The sequence below is a fragment of the Xenopus laevis genome, chromosome 5S (genome assembly GCF_017654675.1).
Source record: "Xenopus laevis strain J_2021 chromosome 5S, Xenopus_laevis_v10.1, whole genome shotgun sequence".
Taxonomy (NCBI): domain Eukaryota; kingdom Metazoa; phylum Chordata; class Amphibia; order Anura; family Pipidae; genus Xenopus; species Xenopus laevis.
In genome coordinates this window covers 107,485,634-107,511,081 of record NC_054380.1, presented here as the reverse complement: position 1 = coordinate 107,511,081, position 25,448 = coordinate 107,485,634, and the positions used below count along the sequence as shown (strand labels likewise).

The following is a 25,448-nucleotide window of genomic DNA, read 5'->3' as shown; positions in this document are numbered from 1 at the left end:
TTAGATTTTATTTCGGTATGCTCAAGCTTATATTACATTTTCGCCATAGTTCACCTTCGAATTCGAACATATTTTAAAAGGCCAATACTGTCTTGATTGGGCAGCATGGTAAAAGTACTCCTTAACAAGAAGTCCATATTTTATTTGAAATCTACTGCAAAATTTCAAAGGTACAAAAGAAAAACATGGTGCTGAAACTGCTTATTCTAAAAAAAACTAAAAAAAAAAAAAAAAAAATATGGAAAAATAAAATACTTCAACCAGCAAACCAAAAACACATATGTGATGAAATCATCACTAAATGGTTTGCAGCAAGGTGATACGTCGCCATGGCAGGAAAGTGTTTTTCTTTGTTACACTATAAAACAATTACACATGCAATTACTTATTTGTATACACATGCATTCAACGAAAGAGTAGGAATGCTTTTTTATGGTTTTGTTTTTTATTTATTTTGAAAACCCCCTCCCTTTCAGTGACCCTCCTTGTTGAACAGTTCAGGCACAAAAACATAAAATATAAGTCAGAGACAAATGCATTTTCAGTAAACGACACTTAAAAAAAAAAAAAAAGATATTAACTCTGGTCAGTGTTTGCTTTTCTTGGACTTCTTGTGAGATCTGTGAGGGGATCTAGACTGAGATCTGGGTTTTTTTACAGACTTTTTGGGTGACCTTGACCGAGACCGTCGAGACCTTTTCGGTGTCCTAGAGCCAGAAGGTGACCTGCAATATAAGACAGCTCTTTGAATATGGGAAAATACAGGAACTTCAAAACAGGCAAATAGATAACATAAAAGCAAGAACTTTGTGCAGTACTAACTTTAAGGAGCCTAAAATTGAATATGGTTAAAATGTCATGTTACTGAACTTATTGTAACAGCAATAATGATCCAGGACTTCAAAGACATAACAGGGGGTCACCATCTTGGATAGTCTTGTTAGCTGTTGAGAAGCTAAGCTCAGGGGTTGTGGCAAATTTACAAGCAGAAAATGAGGTTTTGCCTGTAATATAAGCTGATGCTGCAGGGCTGATTATTAAAGGGGAACTAACTCGAAAATGTAATATAAGCTTCATCAAACTAAAATAAGAAACTTTCTAAATACAATCAAATATTCTGTACCGTTTCTGAAATAATCAAGTGTATGTTCGGTATTCCTCTCAGCATCTGTTTCTCTTCATTCTGTCTTCATTCAGGAGTTGGGTGTCAGATAATCAATGACAATTAGATCCAATATATTTTATGGGGGGGCTCCTTTTGCCTAGAAGATGTATTAGAGCTCACTCTATTGAAATCACAAGATATCCTGTCTCACTACATGCAGGATTTGTGCAAAAGGCAGTTATTTTGTTAGATTCTGTTTGTACTGGAATCAGTTATTTGAGTGAGCTCTAATACATCTGCTAGACAAAATGATATGATAATGATAATATTGGATCTAACGGTCAATGAATATCTGACACCCAACTCCTGCATGAAGAGAGAATGAAAAAAAAAACAGATGCTGAGAGAGGGATAGTAAAGATAAACTTGATTATTTCAGAAACAATGCAGAATGTTTAATTGATTGTATTTAGAAAGTTTCTTAGCTCAGTATGAGGAAGCTTATATTACATTTTTATTTGTGTGATAGTTCCCCTTTAAGATCGACAGATCCTGCTCTGGGCTAATATAATGAGGACAACCCACATTTTGAAAAGCACTGATCTACACAAATGGTATGCAGATAGAAAGCCTTGAAAAGGCTTGATTTTCTGCATACTACACTTCTAGTCTTTTTACGACAAAGCTTTTTTTTACTACTTTCATGAAATTATAGGATAATAGTAAACATTTATGACTTCAGAAATCAGTACTGGTCAATGAATGATTAGTTTTTTTGTGCTACAAAATATTGTTTTTTATATGCCAAAATACATTTATTTTCATAATAATTTGACTTCTTGGCTGCCACATATTTGGATTCATTTGAGAATCTGTGTTTGTGCCAAATGTTAAAAAACAAACTCACATGCTAATAAATATTACTCCGGGCACAAAATAAGCCAAGCCAATACATTTTACTAAACATTGCTAGGAAAAATATATCAACTAGATAGAAAACAAGAAAATTAGGAGGAAGGACAGTCTGATCTGCTGAATTTAAATATATGCTAAGCCTCTTATGCAAGGGTTAATATCAGCACTATTAAAGGTATTGTTCAGGGTAAAGAATTTGAATCTGAGCTGAATGCTGAGGATCAATTGCAAACTCACTGAACAGTCATGTCCCATGTGGACCCCCCGTAGAGTCGCTGACTAACTCAGAGTTAGAGAGCTGGAAAGCAGGAAGTAGTATTCTGGCAGTTATGTTAGACATCCAGTCACTCCAGTCTTTATACATTAAATTTTTGGCTAACTAATAGAAACATTTTTTATTTTGCACAGCCTATCTATTTAACCAGTTTTTATTCTTACACAGAACTTCTTTTAAAAGTTAAATGGTAAAATTAAGGGTAATATTAAAGTTTAGAGATGGGAGGGTTACAGTAGAATAGTAAACCTTTCACAAGGGAAAAAACAAACCTACAGAACAATAAGGGTTGAATTAAGTCTGTATTGTTAAGGGGCCTTACTCTTAGTAGATAGACTTTTTCACATAACTAGTGGTCAGGCAGCAGTAAGTAGGATGCAGGTTGAACAGACAAACAAAAAAAAAAAAAGCTTAATATAGAAACCTCAAATAAATCCACACACATGAATGACAGAATTACAGAAATGTACCTTTTGGGCTTTTTTGTGACATCCCTGGGTGAGTCTTTATGAGAAGACCTGGAACGAGAACCATCTTTATGGGATCTTTCCGATCGCTCTGATTTTGGTGAAGGGGACTTCCCTCGCCTGCTGCTACTACTTCGTGTTGGGCTTACAGACCCACTGTGGCGTATTTTCCTACAAGAATGGGAAAAAAAGTAAATAAAACGAAATGGAGACAGCAAAGACCCTACACTAGCATGTAACTGATCACTAAAATTCCAAAATATGTAAAAAATGTTATGCTAGCAGAACAACATTTCATGATGGAATGACAATGAGAGGGGGGGGAAAGCAGATTTTCTTACGGAGTAAACTTTTCGGGGTACACAGCACCAATAACAGTTAATTGTCTCATAAGACAGTCATAAATGCCCTCATTAAAGCTCTAGTCAGGGCAGATAATGGAAGCCAGTGGTTACCACTCCCTTTTGAAAACCAAACTTTTAGGGTAAGGGCAAATGCTAAGATTCAGTAACCTGGCTCTTCTTCAGGCGACTAATCTACCCGAAAAGCCATCCCGTCAGCTAGAATCTAAATCGCCGGCGGGATGGCACTCTGAACGCTTTGTTTTCCGAAGTCGCCTCATCAGACTATAGGTGAAATTTCATATTAAATCTTTTGATTACGTTTTCTCAATGGCTTTGTAAGTGCACAACACCAAAGTATATGTTAACAGTTTACATAGGAAAACTGTGACTGAAGAGGAAAAATACTAACGAGGTTGCTCACCCTCCAAAGACTTTTTTTTAGTTCAGTTGCTTTTAGTTTATTCATCAGAAATACTTTGGTATTTGAACAATGACTCATCGAAACATTCTTTATTAGTTTAAAAAGTATCACGTTTAAGAAAGCTGCAGGTTTGTTTTTTTAGCTTTTCATCTAATGTCACTAACGTTTCTCATTAATTCTTTGGAACTAGGAGGATGCGATGCTTATAAACCATGGCCACAAATTATACCTCAGAGGAACATCATAATAAGCATGTTATGTAATTCTTTGCTTCTAGCATAAAAATTAGGCAAAACTGACCTCTCTTTTCTTGTAGGAGTAGATTCATCTTTGTCCTTCTTTTCTTTTGTCCGATAATCAGCCTTGTCTTTATCTCTTTTGTCCCTCTCCCTTTCAAGCTCTTTTTCTCTTTCCTGCAAAATTCCAGGTGTGGTTTAATATATCCACATGTTGTATTTATATATATTATGGATCCTCAAAAGAAAATTGTGTAAAATACTACTACTTGCCCTGAATTGGTAAAATTGCTAAATTTGAGATACATTAAAGTGGACCTGTCACCCAGACATAAGTTGCATAATAAATGCCCTTTTGAAATTAAACATGAGACCCAAATTCTTTTTTTTTATTTAAGCGTTCATAGCCGGTTTGTTATAAGCTCATTTAAATATCTCAGCTGTCAATCAAATACTGCCTGCCCCTCCTCTATGCCTTACTTTCACTTTCCATTCAGCACTTACTAGATATCACTGCACTCCCCACATTCCCCCTGTTCTCTTCACCATTTAATTGTTTGTAACCAATTGTTTAACTAATGCATGAGGATGGGCATCAGGTCCCTAGTTCTGGTGCACAAACAAGATTGAGAAAATGCAAGGCTTGTCTTAATAACAATGTCCACAAAATGGCTCCTGCCTGCTTGCTATAATTATGACTGAAGAAAACTAGATTCAAATAATTTTTACAGTGTAATTAAAGTTCATTTTGCTTGACTAACATAATAAAATAGGATTTGGAACAATTTTTGGGGTGACGGGTCCCCTTTAAGGAAATAAGAAAACTGCAATTGTGTATTCATATTTTTCAGCATTTCAAATTTAACAATGTCAAGGTCTACAGTGAATGGCAAACTACGAGCAAAGACAGCAGGACTTTCCATCTTTCCATGTATTAGCACATTGTGGGTATATAATGCCCAACTTCTTGGTCAGTTTTGTTGAAAGCAAATTCTAAAACTGCCATAATTTATGCCTGAGTCAGGGAAGAGCTAACCATTTGCTCTCTTGGAACATCCAATGTTGTTACTTAATGCCAGGCAATTATTCTAAGGAGGAAAATCCTAAGAACCTTACTGACCCAATACCTATGCTGTAACACAGGTTGACTATCTTGAGTAATCAGCTTGGCTTCCACAGTAAAAGGTTTCCAGTTTCACAAAGAAGATCAGTGGAATTGTAACTTTTTGTAAGTTGAAAGACATAAGGGACCCAGAGCCAGGTGGTTATCTGATAAGCAGCAGACTACAGGTGTGCTTTTGTTACAGACATCCAACACCTTCCCTGTCCCTTGAACCTTTCACGTAGCTACTAATCTGATGCTCTTACGAACCCAAGGACTATTTACTTCTGCTACTCATGTTCACTTGCAAATTCTACTTATGAAAAGGAATATAGTGCAGAGTGCAGCAATTCAAGACCACACAACATTTTAAGCCATACCAAACACTCCAGACAGTCTTATAAGACATTTCATTTTGTCTTAATTGCAGAAACGGATTAGGACAAACTAAAACTTTGCAGGATAAGTAAGAAAAACTGCACAGGTCCTGCATTCCAATTTACCAATATAATGGTTATAAAGCTTAACCTCTTCATTCATTGGTGGCAGCTAGGAATAAAACATATTTGAAGGAGGAAATTCAGCTAACTACAGAAGAACATGCTTGAAATAAAATTTACCCTCTGAAGAAGCTTGTCTCGATAGTGTTCAACTTGTTCTTGAATACTCTGTCCAGGTTTCTTTGGTCTTTTTCCAGACTCAATTTCATCTTGAAATTTCATTACTTTCAGCTTAAAAGAAAAAGATATACAGTTTACTATCTAGTATAACAATCTCTCAGTTGCAAGCACTGCATAATAAGCATGTTTGCATCAGTTCATGCCAAAGGAATATGGCATGCACAGTGCAACATTGTGGTTACTATCCACCATGGAACCTGTGTAAGCCAAATGCAATATCCAAGACAGCTTAAAAAAGTGCAGAATATTCTGATCTATAAAACAGACCAATAAAACTGTTAAACTCATGTGCACTGTTTGCTTGTCTTTGATATCTGGGAACTTATATCAGGGTGGATGCTACAGCTATTTTTGACACTTGTGTAATTGGGCCGGTAAAGATTTGTACCACAAGGAGGAGGGCCGAATTCAAAAAGTCTGAAAACCTGTGTTTAAATGTGACAATTTCATAATTTCTTTTGAGTATCATTAATAGTGCTAACCTCTATTTCCCTGAGTTTCGCACGTTTCTCTTCGCTCATTTCAGAGTATTTCATGGATTTAGAATCAGACATTTCATCTCTGATGGGGTTTGAGTAATAATGCTGATCCTCAGATTTGGAGCTCGGTGTGTCCTCTTCATCTTCACTGTCTTCCTCTTGGCTGCAATATTAAAGAATATGACCTATGTGAAGCAATCTACCATTGAATTACAAATTAATATTTATGTTAAATCAATGCTGGTTGCCAAGATGTTAGGCAGCCACAGCTAATGGTGAGCTCCAACACACTTTAGTTAACTTTTTTTAAATTATTCTGTTTTCAAGACCATTTTTCTAAAGTTTTAAAGTTTAAAATTAATTTTTCACCTTACGACTTTAGCAGCTCGTGGGGGGGGGGTTGCCAACTCTTCAAATTACTTTAAATTAATACATTTCTAATCTTTGGACAATCCCTGAGTTTCAGTAAAGGCATCTGTTATAGTTCATATAATAGATACTAATTGTAACAGTTTAGAATCTGCACCTGGATTACTGAACTGCCAGACTGATACACCAGAGGGAGGAACATTAAACATGTGGAAAATAGATGTAAAAAGAAAAAAAAAAAAACATTGAAAGCAATTGAAAAATGGCTATTTCTGGTGAACAATCTGAAGACAGCTGAACTGAAAAAAGTATTGGAAGGTGAACACTTGAAAGGATTGCTGAACTTCCAAAGTAATTTATAAAATACAAAATTTATCATCTAATGTCACGTTTCACTAGAAGCAAAAATACAGAGATTTTAAATGTATACTAACAGAGGGGCCTTCAAACGTACTTTTCAGATATAATTAACCTGTTAACTATAATCAACCAATGTAAAAATAGTGAATTATAAGACGCATATTTACTAAATTATAAATTACACAATATGTCAACAAATTTGAAGAAATGTATGTTCAAAATCCTTCTTACTTGGGATTTTCTTCTTCTTCAGACTCTTCATGCTGGTCAAATGTTTCCCATTTTGATGTTGTAACTGCTATATGAAAAGAATGTATTCCTTTGTAAAGCAAATGTGCAAATAGCAAGTTTAATGTATTATTTTTCTAGCAATGGAATTATATATGGACTTGGTTTTTATCCATGTTTTTTACTGCCTGATCACTTTCACAGCCTTTTTGTGGTAATGTGGCTTGAAGTCTTTGAAGGGGTGGTTAAGCCAAACAATTAGTGAAAATGTATTTCTACTGGACCATCACTAATTTTGGGCATAGCCTCTATACACTCATGCTATAAAAGAGAGCCTGTAAAGTTATTCCACTGTAGTTAGGTTAAGTAAGGTTATTCAGAATAAATCTGATGATCTACAAACTGAGCATAAGGGTGGTGGCAAACGCTTATACTTGGGGAGAATAGTCGCGAAGCGACAAATTGCCTCCTCTTCGGGCGACTAATCTTGCTTCGTTTTTGGTAGTCGCCTCACGAAGAAACTTTGGGCGACTTCGGAAAGCCAAAGCAATTAGAGTGCCATCCCTCCGGCGATTTACATTCTAGCCAGCGGGAAGGCATTTGGGGGAGATTAGTCGCCCGAAGAAGAGGAGATTTGTCACTCCCCGAGTAGCCTCGTCCGCCACCACCCTAAGGGTTCAAGAAGTTCAGCATTTGTGTGAAGCGGTTTATACCTGAAGGAGAGGTGGTAAAAACAAGCTATAATTGGAGTGATGTGGCCTTCTGTCCAGCTGAAATATGATGTATAGTATAGGTATGCATGCTAGCTGGTGGCTGTTTGTGTGCATCATAAAATATACTTTGCATATTTACGTATGACATCATGTCACGGTTTGTTTTTCCAAAGAAAATATAGACACAATATATGTACCTCTGCAGGTGTAACAGGCTGTACTAGTACTTAGCATGAATCAAGGGTAAATGCTTGCTTTTTTTTAAATTTAAGTACTTAACTGCACTACAGCAGTGCGGTAGTGTCTACTAGAGGCACACAAAAAAAAAAAAAAGGTAATAAGAACATGACCTCGGCTGATTATACAATTCAACACATCTCAAAATTCATTATAAAAAAAACATAGCCCTGCCTGAGTAGCTTAAACAAATGCTGAAAATTTGGGGTGCCAGCTTAAACCTGTGACTCACCGTTTTGTCATACTTTTTCTAGTGTTACCACGATTTTATATTGACTAAAGAATATTTTAGTAGGTAGAATATAAATTTTTGCAAACCTTGTGATTCAAGCTCTGATTCATCTACTGCTTCCCACTTGGAAGGTGCAACTTTAAAAATGGGTTCATTTTTCTTAGCGTCATCAGTAATGTCCACTAAAAGAGAAGAATACAAACTTATTTTGCTATAAAAACGGTGTAGGCATGTCTGCCTAAGATAAACACTATGATATGCTACATTCTACATTCCCACAAATGTTTTGTATGTGTATAGACAAAAAACCCACAGGCTTCGCAAGTTTAAACTTACTAGTGAAATTTACTTTAAAAGTATATACATGTTTGCTGCTCCTGCCAATCGTACCACCCTTCCATTCCATACAGAATTTGACAATCATGTTTATGTATTCCATGCCTGCAGATATATTCCCAATTTTCTTTATCCTCTATTCCACTCCTGGAAATCCAATAGCAAGTATTGCATGCCCCTATATACAAGTAAGCCCATAATCATGGACCAAGAACCTGAGATGTCACCGAAAAAGTAGCTATAACACTGGGAGTGAAAGAGCAGGCCAGCTTTTATAGGCGAATACCATTTAGTAGGTTACATAAATTATGGATAACACAAATGTTATAACAAGATAGACAGATGGACACACACCAATATGTTCTGTAAACCGCAGTTTCCATAAACTTCCATTATGAGATGCAAAATGAAGTTGAAGTTTCCAAGATGGTCTGTCATTTTAGTAATAAATCATACATTATCTTGCCACATTTAGGCTTGGAAGGAATCACTGTTTAGAGATGCAAAAACGGATGTCCTTCACTTTACTTTGATGAGCACAGATTATTAGAATTTAATTATTTAATTTTATTACATTTCGATCAAAATCTACTACGGTTATTAGAAGGCCTTTTAACATCCGAGCAAGAATGAAGAAGCAGTTTGGAAGATGTGACTATGGGCTCCCAAAAAGTAAGGTACTCCGTTGTCAGAAAAGAATTCATAGTGTCAGTTTTAACTTGTAGGATTCGAAGTAGCTGTTATTGATTTATGAAATTATTAAAATGAATCACACATTAATAGTGCAGAGAAGTAGTTTCCTTATATATCTTATTAGGTACCCTTACATCTTATAAGAACGGTTAAACCATAAAGCAACATTTTAAGGTAGAAACTTACATGGTACACCATCCAAATCATCTTCCATAGGCTTAATGGGAACACCATCCAAGTCATCAAGAGGAGCACCATCAATTGGAATTCCATCAACATCCTCAATAAGTGCTCCATCCAGCTCTTCTTCAATTGGAGCACCATCCAAATCATCTGGAACATCCTATAGTCACAAATAAAAACAAAGTCCCTGCTGTCAATCAAATTTTTTTTTTTGCTCATTTACAAAATACAAAGCATTATCTAAGAAAAGCAGACGTTAAAGAGGACCGGTCACCCAAAAAAATTATTCAAAATCCTATTTTCTCACAAAGCAAAATGAACTTTAATTACACTGTAAATATTATTTGAATCTTGTTTCCTTCAGTCTGGGAATTCATAATTATAGCAAGCAGCCAGGAGCCATTTTGTTTTATTAAGGCAAGCCTTGCATCATCTAAGAATCTTGTTTGGGCACCAGAATGGGGGACACAATGTCCATCCCCATGCCCTGGCTACACAATTAAAGAATGAAAAGAAGGGGGAATGTGGGGGAGAGCAGTGACATCTAGGAAGTGCTGAATGGAAAGTTAAAGTAATTGTCTGCCCCGCCTCTATGCCTAAGGCATAGAGGAGGGGCAGACAAAATTTGATTGACAGCTGAGGTTTTTAAATGAGCTTACAACAACTATAAATGCTTTAATAAAAAATGTAAAATGGATTTCATGTTTGATTTGAAAAGGACTTATTATACAGCTTTTTGTGTCTGGGTGACTATTGGTAGTAAAATATATATTTTCTCATCACTGCCACTTTGTTTATGTGGACTGCTACAGAGGATGAGTCTGTATGGTGTATATTACAAAAACACTTTAGTAAAGAATGTTTCAACAATATTTCCATAAAACTCCAAAGGTGATGAGTAAAATGGTTATGGTTAAAGAAACTGTTTTCTTCTGCACACCACTTTGTTGACTCACAGGGTGCATTTAACTTCCAGACTGTGTAAAGAGAAGAACACACCAACTTATAGAAATTGTGCTTAACTTCTGCAATAAAATGTGATAAAAGCTTATGCCGATATAAATTGGTGTGCTTCTTCCCTTATGCTAGAGAAAAATCATGTTTAATACCTCTGGTTCATTTTCTTCAATATTTACAAGTCCCAGGAAAATGTTTTGTAATCTGATTAAGTAAGGCTCGGGATAAATTGCCCAGTCTTCCCATGCACGGAAGCAAGCCATGACACGTTGCTGAAAGAAAAATAAGTGGTAACCATTACATCTATAGGCAAATACAATTTATATCTGAATTTCTGCCTCAGATAAGACTAATAGAAGTGGCGTGAGCGGACAGCTAGGCATGAAATGCAAGGCAGAATTGTGTTGCTATATTGTTCTGGGATTTTTATTATACAGAAATAGAATTTCTCATGTGTACTGGCAAAAGATGCTAGCTTTGAACTATAAGGGTATACCACGAATTGGCCCATTTCCACTGCACTCCCAGTCGGAACACCCATTGAAATTCATCTGCCAATTTTAAAACAATGAGATTGTTTTGGAGCCAGTACAGGATACCCCGATTAAAGTGTTAATATCCACAATGCAAGCAGTTCCATATAGCTCATTGTAACGCTATTCTATAAGAGTAAGGACAATACATTGACTTATAGTTCGGCATTGCTATTAAAAACATACAGCGGCATGTTGTATAACTAATATGTAGTTAAAACTAATGTGTATAACATTTTTTTCAATTTCTGTTCTGATGACTGCCACAATACTCTCCCATAAAAACCAGAATCTAAAAATATTTAAAAATGTAACTAGCACAACACTGAATGAATGAAAATACTTACTTTAAAATTTTCTGATTGCAAGTGACCTTGTATAGCTCTGTAAGCAGCATTTAGATCAGCATAGATTTGGCATAACTTTGCTTCAAAGCTAGAGATGTAAGAACGGAGTGTTAAAAATGTTGTTGAAATTCATATTTTGATGTCTATGTACTTTTAATCAAACCTACAACCCCATTTTAAAGAACATTAAAAGTGGAAATCACGGGGGAGGGCATGTCAACCCAGTGATATTAATGGCTTCTCCGATACCCAAGTTGGTGCTCCTGTTAGCAGAAAACTGAACAGACCTGGGGTTCCTCTCAGGTGTGCATGCACAGTATAGTGAAAATCTAAACATTCAACAAAAAAGGCCTACACTGCGCATGGGTATGCCCCCGTATTGAAGAAAGAAGATCACTCCATGATGCTTGCTGATAAGAACCCTGGACTGCTACAGTTTCTGCTTTAAGGAGCAATGGCACAAAAATCAGCTAATTGATTACAATCACTGTTGGTTCCTCAACACAAAAATTGCAACGGTGTGGTTATTTCATTAACTACAGAGCAAAATATCAGTAAAAAAATTTAGCAAATCTGGAAAAATCTCAGTACACAAGGGACAATGCCAAAAGCTATTATTGGGCCAATAGATGGCACTAGGTTGAAAACACAATTCTGTAGCGGAAATCACAGTATTGGCTTAGGGATACTTCTGAAAACCATGGTCATTGCTTTAAATACCCCACTTATTTGAATATGTATTTTATCCAGATTGCAGAAAAATGCTGAATGCACATTTTTTGTAACTACTATGTAGACTTTAGCGTTTTTTAAACCAATGATAATTAAGATTAAAATGAATGTGAATACTTACTATTTTCTGTAGTATGAAGCATTGGCAACTTTAGCTGAAGAATTATATAGAACATCTGACACTAGATAAAGTCTGGCAATCTAAATAGAACAAAATAAAACATTCACTCAACTAAACAGTACTATAGTTCAAAACTGTTGTTAACGCATATTTAAGAAAAATGTACAGCACTGCTTATCAAGAAAAACATTCTCCAAAGGCATAGATGAACAAACACCCGGTGTTCCATAGGCCTTAGTCTTTTACTAATAAGAGAGAGTGAATCTAAATCCAGTGGTGATTGTTCTTGTTTGGTTCCCTAAGTTAAGATAGACATACATAATATTTTGTGCAACAAATGCTCTTTTCGTGTCTGCCGATCTACAGCCAACCATTCAGATTAGACAAGTCGAAAAAATAATGTTCTCACCATTAATTGACAGACAACTATCGTATAAAAGTCATCTCCGACAAATAGTAGTGACAATCACCGATTGATAACATTAGATAAGCAATACATGCAGAGATCTTATCAGTAGCTTTTTCAACTTGTCTGTTCTTCTTAATCTTCTTTTCGTACGACTATATCTTTGCATCTATGGCCAGCTTCAGCTCTTTGTAGGTGCCATAAGCTTTCCCCTAGCAGTTTGTGACAAACTCCTGGGCAACTACTTTTACAAGCAGACCAGTAATAGCCATGAATTTAACAATAAATGAGTAGTCTTGACAACCACAGTGTTCGGAGAGAAATCCTCCTCTGTATAAGACAGCCAGCCTCTACTAGCCTATTCAAATGATTATACTAAAGAACTTAATGTAATTATTTCTGTACTTGGCAAATTGTTATTTATATTTTTACCATTTTTTTATATATACGGACTTGCATAAATACTACATTACAAATGAAACGGGACCAGAGAATGTGCATTGCCCAAAACCATCTCTTTTCTATGTTAACTTGGCCAGATCAGGTATACTTCTGTACTCGTGTTTTAGCTGTAGCCTAGGAGTGCACCTCCTTGTAAAATGTTTACTTTTACAATACTATTGGAATAGTCAAGTGAACTATATTACTATGGTGACAATGTGAGCATTTATCCACAATTATGTATATATTTCTCCAATTATGCTTGCGCAGTGGTTACCTTTTTAGGGAGTGGGGTTTTTAAGATAGACAAAGACTCCGTTACACAGTCTACAATTTCTTCAGCAGCCTCAGCATGATTCAAGCAGAATGCCATAGCCTCGCCAATGTCATTTTTTCTTGGAGTTAGCCCTCGTAAGATTTCTTCCAGTTTATCCCTTTGTCTAAAACAGAATTTGCCATTAATGAATATACCTGCCCTTCCATCTGTAGAAATTTCAGTACCATTTTGATGAAAAGGTCTCTGTGAAGGTGCTTCCTCTGTGATGAGAGCTTGAGGGTATAGACATCTGATTATATTTTTGGAGTACTTCAAATGTTATTAAATATACATATTTTCGTGTGAGCAATAGTTACTCTATGTAGCATGCTTATAGCAAATCTTTGTTTTTTGTTACTTTCCAACATCTCTGACCACTCAATACAATATAACTATCCACACTTTCACATGACCTAGTAATCTGATTAATGATGCATGTATCTGTTTCTAAAGCATCTGTATCTAACGTTGTATTATAGTAGACCCTAAATGCACAGCTTTATTCTTGACAGAGAGCCTGTGTGGTAGTAAAAAATAGTTTAAACGAAGAACTTACAGATCTTTGAAAAACAAATTGGTAATTTCTATAAAAGCCCAACACTTCGGATCTTTCGCAAGGAAAAAAAAACATGGGCTTATAAATATACTATGGACGTTATATATGTACACATAATGATAAAAAAAGAACTAATATAGAACATAGTACAGGCATGGGATCAGTTATCCGTAAACCCATTATCCAGAAAGTTCCCAAAGACTTCATTATAATCAAATAATTGACATTTTTAAAAATGATTTCCTTTTTCTTTGCAATAATAAAACAATAACTTGTACTTGATGAAAACTAAGATATAATGAATCATTTTTGGAAGCAACACCAGTCTATTGGATTTATTTAATGTTTAAGTGATTTTTTTTGTAGATTTAAGGTATAAAGATCCAAATTACGGAAAGATAAGTTATCCTGAAAACCCCAGGTTCCAAGCATTCTGGATAACAGGTCCCATACCTGTTGTCTCAAAACAATCTACTTCCAGTTTAGTAGAAGAATTGATCCTTTTAGTTTTATGAAGGAATATGAGTTGCATTATATGAAACAAGGTAACACCCATCAAACTAGCAAGCTCTTACTCTTCCTTAAGGGAGCCCTTTTTGATTGGTTCTTCAACAAAAGGCTCAGCTTCCTGCTCTTCAGCCATTCCATGTAGGTATGGATTCAAGGGTGGAGCCCTCCAGAATGAGCCATTTTTGAACATTCTGAAGTCTTCTGTTTTCCATTTTGTTGGGGAGTCACCCTAGGATTAGGACCATGTATTTACCAAAATGATATCATTACATACATTTAAGCAATTGTTCAGTAATGGTAGTTATTTAGTCTTTTTTTTCAATTCATTTTTGGGAACAGGACTATGTGATAAAGCAGTAACTATAAGAAGCCATTGAAATTGTCTGGGAAATCCACAAGCACTTTACCACACATCATGCTGCAAATTATGCAGGAGGAAAAAAGTTTTGCAGCAAAAATATACAACACAGAATTCTGATAAGAAAAATACCACATTTATACAAGACTCCGGTATCAGATTTTTTTAAATATTTTTGCAGTTTGGTCAGGAATTTAGACTGGAAGCAAAATCTATTCTTAATTGTAGGCCCTCTCCTATTCATCTTTCAGTCTACTTTTAGTCTAATTGGGGGCTGAAGGTGAACAATGTGTCACATTTTGCAAAACTCCAATAAAGACTAAAGATTAACTGCAAATTAGCTTAAACACTACAGTCTAGATCAGGGGACCCCAACTTTTTTTTTACCTGTGAGTCACATTCAAATGTAAGAAGAGCTGGGTAGCACCGCAAGCACGAACATTTCCTAGGGTTGCCAAATAAAGGATATGATTGGCTATTTGGTAGCTCTGTGTGTTTGTTTTTGTCTACAGGAGGACTGGTTTTTATGTAACCAAAATGTGACCCCAAGCCAGGAGTTGAAAAATAAGCACCTGCTTTTAGGCCACTGGGAGAAACATCTAAGAATTTGGTGAGCAACATGTAGCTTCATAAGCCACTGGTGGTGAACCAATGATCTAGATGTTAGTAATAGCTAATTCCAAGGACAACAGCCCATGTGCTGTTTTGATGCCACCGATTAAATCTGGGATTAATGGTAGGACTCTCAGCTAACAAGCCCCTTGATCCAATAACTTGTCAATCAATAACTGTTTTTCTACGTCGTTAAGAAAATTTTTAGAGAAAATCTAAATGATCAAAGCTGCTTGCAAAGAGACATTGGTACCAATAAAGAAAAAGATATTTAGAGGTGACTTGTCACTCCTTTAAATATAGACTGAAGCAACCCTACTAATATACCATATTTACTGACCCATGCGAATGAAAGTATGCAGTTCCACATGTGCTTGTGTTTCCAGTCATACATCCTTGAGGCTTAGTAGAGAGCTAAACTAGAACTAATGCTGCTGATTAGCTGCTTACTTTCTGACCTTTTTTGCAAGACAAGACTGACCACACAATATGCTTATACAGTTGCAATATCCTTTTAATATTTGCAGACATCCTGAAAAGCATGAAAGCATGTAAAATTAATTGTATTTCTGAATGTTTACCTGTAATATTGTATAAAGTTTCCACCTGTAATAAACGTGAGCTGGTGCCTGATTTTCAAACAGAAACCTGACAAAAATAACATAAAGGGAAAAGTCACAACTAAATAGAGAGCAATTATATGGAGCAGGAATTAAAAATCATAGTTGTAGCTATCATTGTGGAATAAGAGATAAAGATTGAACAGGTCATTCAACTGACAAAAACTACACACTCCTCATTATAGATTACAATAGAGTTAATATGGTCTTTTGTACAAATTAACAGATGCATATCTGGTATGATTTTTTTATAATAATGTCAGTCCTAATTGGTAATGTTTTCTGAAAAAAAGATGTTAAAGCTTTTAAAGGTAAGAGAGTTAGTCATTCTGACCCAAGTTATCACAGGGTAGGTATTTGTTTGAGCACCTTATGTTAAGAAGCAAACACTTACCGAAACATTGGATTGTTGATTTCTCTGTTCATGATCATAGCTTCAAACATTGGCCCTTCACGCACCACAAACTCGATCATCCGATGTATCAAAGCGAGTAAATTCCTACAACGACAGTACAGTTAAAGAAAAATGTATTTAGACCTACCCACATTGTGTTCAGTACATAAGTACTTAAGATTCTACTTCTATATAGGAAATGGCATCAATGAAAACTATATGCTCTTAGAGCACTGAGGGAATCAGTTCATCTAATACATAGGAAATTCAATAATCTTCCACTGGTAAATGGCATAGACAGCCTTTAAGAGCAGGTTTAATATTTTCTGTATTGCACACAATCATTTAATTCTTAGCCACAGGGTGACATCAGCTAAAATATGCAGTCATTTTTAATAAGCAAAAACTTATCGCAAATAAAAAAAAATGTAAATACTCCTACTCTGTGGTCTTCAACATGCTTCTATAAAATTAAATGGGCAAGATACAAAATCTTTATGAACACTGGTTGGTACATTGTGTTCTAGCATTGTAGAGAATAACCTTGAAGGGATTCTGCCATGATTTTTATGATGTATTTTCTATTTCTAAATTACATGCAAATAATTTACTCTACAATATAAAATTGTATTCCTAAACCAACAAGTGTATTTTTTTTAGTTGAAATATTGGTAGCCACCTCAGGTCATTTTGCCTGGTCATGCACTTTCAAGAAAGAGCAAGGACTTTAGGATGGAAGTGCTTTCTGGCAGGCTGTTGTTTCTCCTACTGAATGTAACTGTGTCGGTGTGGGACCTGGATTTTTCCATTGAGTGCTGTTCTTATATGTTCCAGGCAGCTGCTATCTTGTGTTAGGGAGCTGCTATCTGGTTACCTTCCCATTGTTCTGTTGCTAGACTGCTGGGAGGGGGGGAGGGGGTGATATCACTCCAACTTGCAGTACAGCAGTAAAGAGTGACTGAAGTTTATCAGAGCACAAGTCACATGACTGGGGGCAGCTGGGAAACAGACAATATGTCTAGCCCCATGTCAGATTTCAACGTTAAATATAAAAAAAATCTGTCTGCTCTTTTGAGAAACTGATTTCAGTGCAGAATTCTGTTGAGCAGCACTATTAACTGATGCGTTTTGAGAAAAACATTTTTCTAATGACATTACCCCATTTAAAGCGATACGGGCACATTCCTACAAAATGTGGAATGTGTCAGTATCAAGTAAATGCTGCTCCCGTAATTGTTCCCCTCAAATTCCCCTGCAAAGCCTGCCCCCAGCCCCCACAAACCTACCCTCCTACACTGCTAAAAGACCTTCTGAGCCGTTTCAGTGACGCTGAGCTGGGGTCGGCGTGATCCTTCCATAGGCTGATTACGAATGAAAAACAGGACTTCAGTCTATGGAAGGATCGATCCGCCCCTAGCCCAGCGTCAATAAAGCAACCTGGAAGATCTGTTAGTAGTGTCAGCAGGTAGGCAGCACATAGGTTTGCGGGGCTGGGGTGGCGGCTTTGTGGGGGAACGATTATGGGTGCAGCATTTACTTTATACTCGCACGTTCCTATCATTTTTATAGGAACATGTCAGTATCGTTTTAAAGAAGGAATACCATATTACAATTGGGGGTGCCAAAAGTTAGGCAACCCCAAGTGATTACTTTTACTTACCCGACATCGCAGTCTGGTGCTCCTATCAGCAGAAAACAGGTCTTCCGCTGCCAAGTATGCGCAGTAGAGCAAAAACCCAAACGTTAACAGAAAAGTAGGCTATTTCGCTCTATTGCGCATGAGTCTGCACCGTTTGAAAAACGAAAAAACAGGAAGAGGATCGATCCATGGTGCTCGCTAGAAGAGCCCCGGGCCGGTGTAGTTTTCTGCTGTTAGTAGCACCGGCCCGGGAGTGTCAGTTAAATAAAAGTAATCACTTGGGGTTGTGTAACTTTTGGCACCCCCAAGTGTAAAATGGTATTCCGTCTCCTTTAAAAAAAAAAAAACTTTAAAGTACCTAAATGTTTTATTTGGTAAAAATGACTTTGTATTCTGAAAACTAAGTGGTGGAGGGGTGATAAAATGAGCCCATGGCAGAAGGATTTTGCCTCAGTATTCATATCATTTTTGGTTAACATCCATTCACGCTTACACACATACAAACACGAAATACATGGGGTCTTACAAACATCCCAGAAAGTATCAAAAGACAATTTTAAAAAGGGTTAACCAAAGTCTGGTGTACAAAAGCATTCTGTAAAAAATAATTTTCCTAGAATGAATTAGAAATGTAAAATTATGTCGGTGCATTTAAGTCTTTCCATTAAATTACAAATAAAGCACCAGTTTGCTAAAAACTAACCATTAGTTTTGTATATATTGGATTGGAATAAATTTCAAACTAGCATACTAAAGCGAGATCATCCTTTACCTGGTAATACAGGTATGTATATTTAAAAACTAGTGTGGGCAGAAAGAGAAATACACTAAGGCTAGAAATTTGGCCAAACATTATGTATAGTGTTTCATTTATTACAACAACCACATTTATTGGAGCCGATCGTACCAATGTCTGGTCAAAATACTTTCCCAATCCATCCCTTGATGTTTTCCTTGTCCCCCGCTGCCGCAGACAGTTCAGCTGTGGTGTTTCTCACCAAGGCCAATGTCAAAGGTCATTTGGAATTAAAGTTTTGTGTCTGATTTACTTTTAAGCATGGTTGTACTTTTCATCTTGAATAAGAGACTAAGCTTTACTGAGCAAGAGTATGAATCACATAAACTAGCCTGTCGCTGATAAACACTTCTATGTTGCTGCTTAAAGGAAAACTATAACCCCACAATGAACAGATAGTTTACATCATATTAAGTGGCATATTAAAGAATCTTACTATATAAACAGCGTTCAACGGACATTGATTACAGGTAATGCTAAAATGCACATAAAATATAAAACAAGTTAGGGACCGCCATTCGGGGTTTACCTTGACGTGGTATGGTGGCTTATCAATTTTATGATCATAACTTTGTAACAAAATAACCCCTGTTTTGGGTACATATGCAATAGCATTTATTATACTTATATATACTTTAAAGCCTTTAGAGTGCTCCCACAACCCCCCTGTTTTGATATTATATATATATATATATATATATATATATATATATATATATATATATATATATATATATATAATACACAAAAGCCATGAATATCTTGTAAATTATATCCTTATAAACGGTGAGTAGTGATGTCATCAGTTATAAACGTTGAGTAGTGATGTAATTTCTGTCACATGACTCACTAAAATTTGTGTATTATAATTAATAAAGTACCCCCAGTTATAAAATATGAGGATATTATAAGTTACCTCGGAGTTCCATGACCTGTATAAAAACACTCGGCCTTCGGCCTCGTGTTTTTATATGGTCATGAAACTCCTCGGTAACTTATAATATCCTTATATTTTACAAGAGGGGGTACTTTATTCACTATATATATATATTTATATATATTTAAGTAAATCTTGCCCCTTTACATCTCTTTCCTTGAGCCACCATTTTGTGATGGTCTGTGTGCTGTCTCAGAGATCACCTGACAAGAAATACTACAACTCTAACTAACAGGAAGAAGTGTGGAAGCAAAAGACAGAATTCTGTCTGTTAATTGGCTCATGTGACCTAACCAGTATGGTTTGTTGGTATGCTTGTGTGCACAGTGAATCATAAGATCCCAGGGGGCAGCTATTTTTTTTTAAATGGCAATTTTCTATTTATGATTACCCAACAGCACTTACTACTAGAAAAGTATATTATGAAAATTGTTTATTTACATGAAGCAGGGTTTTACATATGAGCTGTTTTATGCATACCTTTTCTTAGAGACCTACATTGTTTGGGGGGTATAGTTTTCCTTTAATACTGCAACTAACGGAGGCAATAGCCGTTGCCATTTTGTAAAATTTTAAAGGGATACTGTCATGGAAAAACATGTTTTTTTGAAAACGCATCAGTTAATAGTGCTGCTCCAGCAGAATTCTGCACTGAAATCCATTTTTCAAAAGAGCAAACAGATATATTTATATTCAATTTTGAAATCTGACATGGGGCTAGACATATTGTCAATTTCCCAGCTGCCCCCAGTCATGTGACTTGTGCTCTGATAAACTTCAATCACTCTTTACTGCTGTACTGCAAGTTGGAGTGATATTGCCCCCTCCCCCCCCCCCCAGCAGCCTAACAACAGAACAATGGGAAGGTAACGAGATAGCAGCTCCCTAACACAAGTTAACAGCTCCCTGGAAGATCTAAGAACAGCACTAAATAGTAAAAGCCAAGTCCCACTGAGACATATTCAGTTACATTAAGTAGGAGAAATAACAGCCTGCCAGAAAATAATGTCATCCTAAAGTGCAGACACAAGTCACATGACTGGGGCAGCTGGGAAACTGACAAAATGTTTAGCCCCAGATTTCAAAATTGAATATAAAAAAAATCTGTTTGCTCTTTTGAGAAATGGATTTCAGTGCAGAATTCTGCTGGAGCAGCACTATTAACGTGTTTTGGAAAAAACATGTTTTTCCATGACAGTATCCCTTTAAGCATAGCCTAGCGTTTACCCAAGGTAAACAAATTAAAAAAGTTTCAGTGCACTGGGTGACATTCTGTTTTTTTAGGGCAAGTGGCCTCAATATTTTGACTTAAAGGGGAAAGAAACCTAGGTGGTGCAAAAACCCTTCCCCCCTCTCGTGTGTTGCCCACCCTCCCCCCTGGCCTACCCCTCCCGCTGGGCAAATGCCCCTAACTTGTTACTTACCCTTCTGCGCAGGTCCAGTCCAGGGAGTTCACCGACGACATCATCTTCCACGCGATCTTTTTCCTGCTGTGAACGGCGTTTTGGCGCATGCGAAGTTGGAGCATTTCGCCGGTACGGATCTACTGCGAATGCGCCAAAAGTCACGCACATGCGCAGTAGATTGTACCGGCGAAATGATCCTACTGCGCATGCGCCGTTCAAAGCAGGAAGAAGATCACGTGGAAGAAGATGACGTCTGTGAACCCCCTGGACTGGACCTGCGCAGAAGGGTAAGTAACAAGTTAGGGGCATTTGCCCAGCGGGACGGGTAGGCCGACAAGGTTTCCTTCCCCTTTAACAATACTGAATAATTTAGTTAAATTAGCAGAAACCATAAGAAATTATAGTTAAGACAATTATCTTTTCAGTGCAGGGGGGGTAGCAGTGAGGAAAAAACATAACGATTTGCAGAAAAAGCAAAAAAAGGAAAGTTTGTTAAAAAAAAAAATGGAAAATTCTACATCCATGAACTTTTGCTCAGTGAAGCAACAATCACCTCCTCAAGATAACCAACCAGCTTGCAATTCCGTAGGGGGTATTTTCTAAAATCATATCAGTAATAATAAAAGAAAAAAAATGTACCTTTCTGTTGGGATAACCACTTTGACTATGGCTTGCGACAGAGTCTGTATATGAAGTCACATCAGATAATAAACATAGAATATGTGAGTATTGTTAAGTAACAAGCAAAATAATATACATATGCATTAAACACTATACATCTAGCACTGAACAAGATCTGCAGTTACATTGGAAAGTTTATACTACACTTGATATTGAGCTTTCGTGTAACTGACAATTACTTGGTGAGAACCATACAATACAACATTAAAGTAACCGAATAGGGACTAAACTGATTGGAGTGGAACTCTGGGTGAGGGATTAAGTCTTATTATTGTGCCCCATATTACCATAAATAAATGCTAGGCTAGATCAATATTTAGACAAATTATTTGACAGAAGTGTCCCAGCTCAAAATATTTGGGAGATGCCATTACATGAATATGTGTATCAAATAAATAAAGGTTAATTAATGAGGCTTAAAAAATATCTCTTCGTGCATTGGTGCATAGAATGGATATATAATAGCAAAATGTAAAAAACTATCTTGCAAAGTCTGCTGCTGTGGAAAGGAGTACATCAGTCTGAAATCTATGAAATCAATGACCACAGCCATCCCCCCCCCCGAGCAGACTTAAAATGTGTTGATCTCATTTCTAACAACCCAAAGGACTAAAACTTAATTAATTTAGGATTTCTGTAGCATCAGTTATGAACATGAAGATTTATAAATGGAGGTCTCTATACTGAACGGCATCTAACTGGAGATACATAGACTGAACCGAGTATGTCATTTTTCCTAAAATTTATGTAGAAATAAGTTGTACTGCTGCCGTTACAGAAGCACCCAAAGGACTAAAACTTAATTAATTTAGGATTTCTGTAGCATCAGTTATGAACATGAAGATTTATAAATGGAGGTCTCTATACTGAACGGCATCTAACTGGAAATACATAGACTGAACAGAGTATGTCATTTTTCCTAAAATTTATGTAGAAATAAGTTGTACTGCTGCCGTTACAGAAGCTGGTGAATGCAAATGTAAGGGAACTTCTCTAGTTTTAACCGATCAAAATACTCATTCTTCTCTCCTGCATACATCCATACACAATATAATTTCTGCAGTCTTGTTTTCAAAAATCCCAAACCATTTTTTCTACCTTGAAAGACCATTTGAAATTGCTTATTGCCTTTCAGTTGAGAATCCACTTCTATTCGGCACAGCACAAATTAACTCAAAACACCACTATTTTACAAGACACCGTAGCTCTAAAAAACTCCTGAGACCTACAACCTAACTAAGCACAGGTGAAAGACAATTTAAAAAAAAAAATGCATACACTAACTTTGAATCACTGGGAATAAACTGGCTGTCTACAAAGGTATAGAGGCACACCATTTCAACACCAATGATTAACAATTAATAAATTATGTTGCCTTAATTACCTTCTCAAAATCATCCTTATTTTTTGGAAGTGGAATCATGGGAGCATTGGGGTTCTTCAGTCTCTCTCTAGGTTGGGCATTAAACGGAAAACCAGAAGGAGGGGGTGGAAGGGTGTGTTCCATCATGGACGGAGGAATATATATTGGGTGGGGAGGAATAGGTACAGCCTTTCCCCATCCCAGTTTCATCTCAAAGTTCATAACCATTTTCCCTGTAAATACAAAAAAGTCAATGAACAGACATCTAGGGGGTTATTTATTAACCTGGAATGCCAAAAAAAGGGGGAAAAAATGATTTATTATAGCTGAGGATGGAAAAAGTCCAAATCCGAAAATATGGCCTCCCTAGGTTGCATATAAGTCAACGGAAGAAGTCCCGAAGATATCTTGATCTGCGCTGGCTTTGTGCAATAATCCAAAGATTTTGTGGTTTTCGGGCAAAAATCTGAGTTTTTAGGTGGAAAATCCGAAAAATTTGGGTTTTCCCTACACAAAATTTTTGGGAAATGTATTGATGAATAAGGGGAAAAAAACCTGTGCGGATTTGGTCAAAGTATTTTACAGAAAATAATAAGATAAATTTGGACATTGATAAGAAAATTCTGTACCATTTTAAATATATAATTTACATGTATCTAAATTATCTCCTCTAATAACAAAACAGTACCTTAATAATGATATTGTATACATGTTCACTGCTTGAGCAAATGAAGCCATTAAGCCATTGAATTTATCATTATAACAGATTTTACATACTACATAGGTTTTCTACTGTATATTCCAGCATATATAATGACAAGCAAATGACTATATATAATTTTCAAGCAAATGATTATAAAATTTTCAGAGGCCCCCATGAGAGAAGGTTATGTCTAACTTGTGGCTCTGCTGTTATTTAGCCACAACTCTCTGCATCAAACAGCACCAAGATGAGCATCAACCATATATAATATGACCACCTCCTACACATAAATAAAAGTTCCTTTTGGCAAAAAAAAATATGGCCTGCTTTATTGTATAAGGCAGGGCAGTAACTTATGAAAGTTGCAGTATCAACCCCATATAATGAGGGGGAAAAAAAACAACTCTTGGGTAAGTCTGACAATTAAACACCCAAGGCTGTATAGAAAATCATGTTTCTTCCTAGGAATTTGAAACTAGCTTGATTAGTCAGAGACAATTGAAATACCTATACACAACATATAACATGCTTTTAAACATATTTGCAACTTTAATATCGCCATACTACCTACCATTTAAGTTTTTTAAAGCTCTTTCAGCATCCTTTCTGTTCATGAATGCTACAAAGCCACAATTTCTCTCACGTGCCCTCTCCTCGTCGGTTCGTGGCCACATAATTTTGACACTAGCCAATGGCCCAAAACGCCCAAATTCCTGACATAACATTTCTTCATTCATCTGGGGATGCATGAAAACAAAGACATTAGGACTCAAGGGTCAAATTGAAAATCTCTGGGTATATTTTGCCTAGAATCGCAGAAAGAAGAATTTTGAGGAGAAAACATGCGATTGTGGACACCGCTGGTAGCTCCCCTGTGGCACCTGTTAAGAGTTCTAACATTTCAGTCAGCTATGTCAGCCTCTGTATACAAACAATGTTCCTGGAAGCAGGAACATAAGGCAATACTTGTGTAACAGCAGGACAAATACATGCATGCAGCATAAAGCCATATGTATTCCATAAACAACATGCAAGTGTAATAAAAATCATTCACAGCCTAGATCTGCAGTCTGCCAGGCAGACTTCAAGGGGGTGTTGATGTTTTAGCAAAGTCCAAATAGAGAAGAACGCCAATACCTGTAGCAAATGGGGTGATCCCAAATTTATTCAATGGTGCTATACAACACTTTTCAAACTATCAAATGTTTCGGGACTGCATGGCCCTTCCTCAGTGATACCCAACCATAGAGATTGTGCATATCCATTTACCCCCAAATACATAAATGTAACAAAAACCAATCTTTTTTTAAATTCATAATTAAAAGCAAAACCTTTAAGAATTTTGCCTCTAGAGAAGTTCATTTCCAAACACCTTTTTTCAGTTCAGTTGTTTTCAGATTGATCACCATAAACAAATACTTCTTTTCAATTGCCATCCTTTATTTTTTTAAAGTTTTTCCCGAAAATTTAAGTTTAATGTTCTGTTGTTTCAGTCTGGCAGCTGTGATCCAGGGGCAGATTCTAAATGGGTACAATTTTCTACATTTAGTTGATACATTTCTCAGAAGTATCAGTGGAATGTTAGCAACCATTGTATCAATTCTAACAGCCACCTTCAATGAAACTTCTGCTCAGCAGGGCTAAAT

At 36.4% G+C, this 25,448-nt stretch overlaps 1 protein-coding gene across 4 annotated transcripts in view; it reads right to left on the bottom strand.

The window, feature by feature from the left end:
• Positions 1 to 426: 426 nt before the first annotated feature.
• u2surp.S (U2 snRNP associated SURP domain containing S homeolog) overlaps positions 427 to 25,448 on the bottom strand; it is a 34,448-nt gene continuing 9,426 nt past the window's right edge. For 3 of the 4 annotated variants that reach the window (XM_018265784.2, XM_018265785.2, XM_018265786.2), the window contains exons 9-26: positions 24,374 to 24,539; positions 23,121 to 23,332; positions 21,695 to 21,738; positions 16,278 to 16,382; positions 15,845 to 15,911; positions 14,359 to 14,522; positions 13,189 to 13,351; positions 12,065 to 12,144; positions 11,212 to 11,299; positions 10,484 to 10,603; positions 9,378 to 9,534; positions 8,249 to 8,344; positions 6,984 to 7,050; positions 6,027 to 6,186; positions 5,485 to 5,595; positions 3,827 to 3,939; positions 2,765 to 2,932; positions 427 to 725 (exon numbers count right to left, since the gene is read on the bottom strand). In XM_018265784.2, coding sequence (XP_018121273.1) covers positions 587 to 725; positions 2,765 to 2,932; positions 3,827 to 3,939; positions 5,485 to 5,595; positions 6,027 to 6,186; positions 6,984 to 7,050; positions 8,249 to 8,344; positions 9,378 to 9,534; positions 10,484 to 10,603; positions 11,212 to 11,299; positions 12,065 to 12,144; positions 13,189 to 13,351; positions 14,359 to 14,522; positions 15,845 to 15,911; positions 16,278 to 16,382; positions 21,695 to 21,738; positions 23,121 to 23,332; positions 24,374 to 24,539 — 2,220 coding nt within the window. In that variant the 3' untranslated portion in view covers positions 427 to 586. Of the gene's footprint in view, positions 726 to 2,764; positions 2,933 to 3,826; positions 3,940 to 5,484; positions 5,596 to 6,026; positions 6,187 to 6,983; positions 7,051 to 8,248; positions 8,345 to 9,377; positions 9,535 to 10,483; positions 10,604 to 11,211; positions 11,300 to 12,064; positions 12,145 to 13,188; positions 13,352 to 14,358; positions 14,523 to 15,844; positions 15,912 to 16,277; positions 16,383 to 21,694; positions 21,739 to 23,120; positions 23,333 to 24,373; positions 24,540 to 25,448 lie in introns of those variants that run through there. The other variant, XM_018265787.2, reaches the window with a different exon arrangement.